This window comes from Lichtheimia ornata, assembly GCF_029851405.1.
Source record: "Lichtheimia ornata isolate CBS 291.66 chromosome Unknown scaffold00354, whole genome shotgun sequence".
In the NCBI taxonomy this organism is placed as follows: domain Eukaryota; kingdom Fungi; phylum Mucoromycota; class Mucoromycetes; order Mucorales; family Lichtheimiaceae; genus Lichtheimia; species Lichtheimia ornata.
Genome location: NW_026695673.1, coordinates 1 through 2,875, shown reverse-complemented (window position 1 = coordinate 2,875; position 2,875 = coordinate 1). Strand labels below are relative to the sequence as shown.

Sequence of the window (2,875 nt, the reverse complement as noted above, 5' to 3'; positions counted from 1 at the left end):
TTTCCATCCCATACTTGGCCATTTCCCTCGCTGCTTAACCAGATGAAGCTCCCTTTCATGCCAATGTACCAAACAATATCCGGATACACATCGTCTGTATTGAAACATGTTGCTATACGTAAATAAAGCTGCTTCTATCTGCTGAACACTTGGAAAAAGGCTGTAGGATGCTGCAAGTAACTTGAGACAATCGAGTCGAGACCTTCGTAATAGCAGCTGGTGTCGTGTTTGGTTGTGGCAGAGGATTGTACTACAAGAGAGCGTGTGTTGTATAGAATGACAAGGTTGTTAAAGACGACGCTTGTAGCAACTGCTGCAATGGACGCTGTTACGATTGGTTGTGGCAGAGAAGCGTGTGTTGTGTCAAGAGAGTCGCGTGTTGTAGCAGGGTGACAAGAACAAGGCTGTGTACACGCCATGGACCTGCCATTGAGTCAAAGACAATCGGATCAAGAGAGTTGTAGGATTGACATGATGGGTTGAAGCAGAGTAATCGTTCGCAGTTGATAGTTGTATACTTGAATGGGAAGAAGAGGCAAATACGTTGGGAGCGGAAGACCTGGAAATTAAGTAGATTTTTCTGTTGCTTGGATGACACACATGTGCTTGAGCGTTGTTCAATCACATTCCCCCAGATCAAGAAACTTGAAGGATAGAGACGATGGGCTGGAGCAAGACAATTGTTCACATGCATTGTTTTGGGCAACAATGGAGAATGGGAGGAATGGGCTATTAGCTGGCAGTTGACAAATAACTTTGCAAAATGATTTTTGTGATGTTGGATGATACTTCTGTGTTTGAGCGTTTTTCAATCAAATCCCCCCGGATCAAGAAAGTTGAAGGATGGGCATGCTGGGCTGGAGCAGGAGAATCGTTCATATGCATTTGATTGGGCAACAATGGTGAATGGGTTCAATGAGCTATTAGCTGGCGGTTCATGAAGTAATCATTACATTGATTTTTCTGATTTTGGATGATACTTCTTTGTTTGAGGAAAGTTGAAGGAGGATGGGAATGATGGGCTGGATCAGGACAATTATGTTCTTTGTTCATATGCGGTGGGTTGCCATACGTAGCCATTTTGGGCGATTCAATGCCCTGGTGTCAACCTTTCTTTCTTCAAAATGCAGCTTATCCCGGTCCACACTGTATCCCACCTTGATCTCGACACTGTTCACAATCCAACCATTCTTTGCACTGCACGCGTCGCATGTCGCCATGGCATCCCCAAGCTCTTTATTGCAGACGACTCCTCCAATATTAAAGTCTTTGCAGTTGCCAATGACAACAGTGACATTCCTCAGGTCGGCACTAGCACAGCTTACGATCTTGTCTTTACGATTGCTCACTCAACCTCCCCACCAAACCCACCCTAACAGCTAGGCGAATGGACATTGCCAACACCAATGGAACAGATTTACGTGTGCCAAACCGAGTGTTGTGTGGTGGATACGGGTGACCTGCGAGCCATACGAGTAAAGTGTCATTGATGGAGCAATCCACATTATCCTCTTGGCTCATATCACCATGTAGTCATGCTGCGAAGCGTCCAAGGATACAACACTTTGAGCAAATGTATAAGCATGTAAGCGATATACAAGAGATAGGGTCATTCATTCATGCATTAACATTGGTTTGTATAGCTCGATCATCCAATACCGATATATAGCGGATTTGCATAAAGCACGCTCATGTGTAACAACATGGATTCTCGGTAAGTTTGACATGGAGAAATTAGCCAAAGCTACTCTTCCTCACTACGTAACAAATAGTTGATCCCACTCAACCGCCAGAGTCATTCTTGAAGCATCTCGATCTATCAAAGTGAGTATGGCACCTTTCAATTGAACGCGAAAACTTACAAGGAAGTTTGCACAGAGATCGCCTTACATTGCTCTTTGGACATGAGAATGGTGACTTGTCAGGCAGCACGGCACAAGGACAAGATACCAATCTGCAACTTTACCTGTGAGTATACGGTTATACGATCAAAATCCATCATCTTAACGCTTTACCTTAGGAAGAACCTATTATTTCTGCTATTTATCTTTTACATTTGATCAACGATGCAGTTTACGACGCTATGGTTGTGCTTGGGTAAGGTGGCAAAAAGAGGTGTCGGTTACATTCGTCATCTCATGTCTGAAATAGGCATTACGAAAGAGTGCAATTATTGCTTGAAACCAGCGATGGTCGCTTGATCTTTAAGGAATTCCTTATTTCAGCTCCTGTACCTGCATCTTGCTTGGCTTTTGTAAGTGGATGATCATTAGAGCGTTGGATCTATACTTATATTGCTTTAGGAACGATCCTTGTTGGTCAGCCTGAAAAACCAAGTCCATTCTATCGAATCCCTTATACCGGTCAACAAGAACCAGACAACATTGCTGAAATCGACCGGCGGCATACGTTGCAAGATATAATGCATATCCGTGTCATTCGTCACGAGGCTTCAACTTATCAGCTACTGCTCGTCAAAGACAATTCTCAATTGATACATGCATCATGTGACTTTGGGTAAGGAATCAATGAACACACGTCCTCTCTTTTATCATGAATGCTCACAAAACATCAAGGACAAGGATTGAGGCCAAACATGACCCTGAGCTTCTTGAGCAGACGATTTCAACTATTATGGGTGAGCTTTCCGATTATGAAAGGCCAAAAAGGAAGTGGATGGTCATGTCGAGGTGAGAGCAATTAATACATCAGGGAATGCTTATGAGCTAACAGAAGTTTGGATAGCTTTTGAATGTGAGCATGATCCCTGTGAATCGGATCATCTATGGCCTACAGCGGATCAAGGGTCAAAAGACGAGGTTACAGCCCGAGACAGGTGATGATTCTCCACCATTCCAATGCGGCTTGCAACCAT

At 43.8% G+C, this 2,875-nt stretch overlaps 2 protein-coding genes across 2 annotated transcripts; both read left to right on the top strand.

Annotated features, from left to right (window-relative positions):
• Positions 1-1,124: 1,124 nt before the first annotated feature.
• On the top strand, positions 1,125-2,060 carry O0I10_013236 (uncharacterized protein; the record flags this gene model as incomplete). Its single annotated transcript, XM_058493040.1, has 7 exons — positions 1,125-1,304; positions 1,380-1,475; positions 1,534-1,547; positions 1,644-1,714; positions 1,773-1,824; positions 1,879-1,968; positions 2,021-2,060. 7 exons carry the CDS (start codon positions 1,125-1,127, stop codon positions 2,058-2,060), a joined length of 543 nt encoding a protein of 180 aa, XP_058336195.1.
• A 23-nt stretch (positions 2,061-2,083) lies between these two features.
• Positions 2,084-2,752, top strand: O0I10_013235 (uncharacterized protein; the record flags this gene model as incomplete). Its single annotated transcript, XM_058493039.1, has 6 exons — positions 2,084-2,097; positions 2,152-2,254; positions 2,304-2,409; positions 2,481-2,517; positions 2,577-2,690; positions 2,746-2,752. The coding sequence occupies 6 exons, from the start codon at positions 2,084-2,086 to the stop codon at positions 2,750-2,752; spliced, it is 381 nt and encodes a 126-aa protein (XP_058336194.1).
• Between the last annotated feature and the right edge of the window lie 123 nt (positions 2,753-2,875).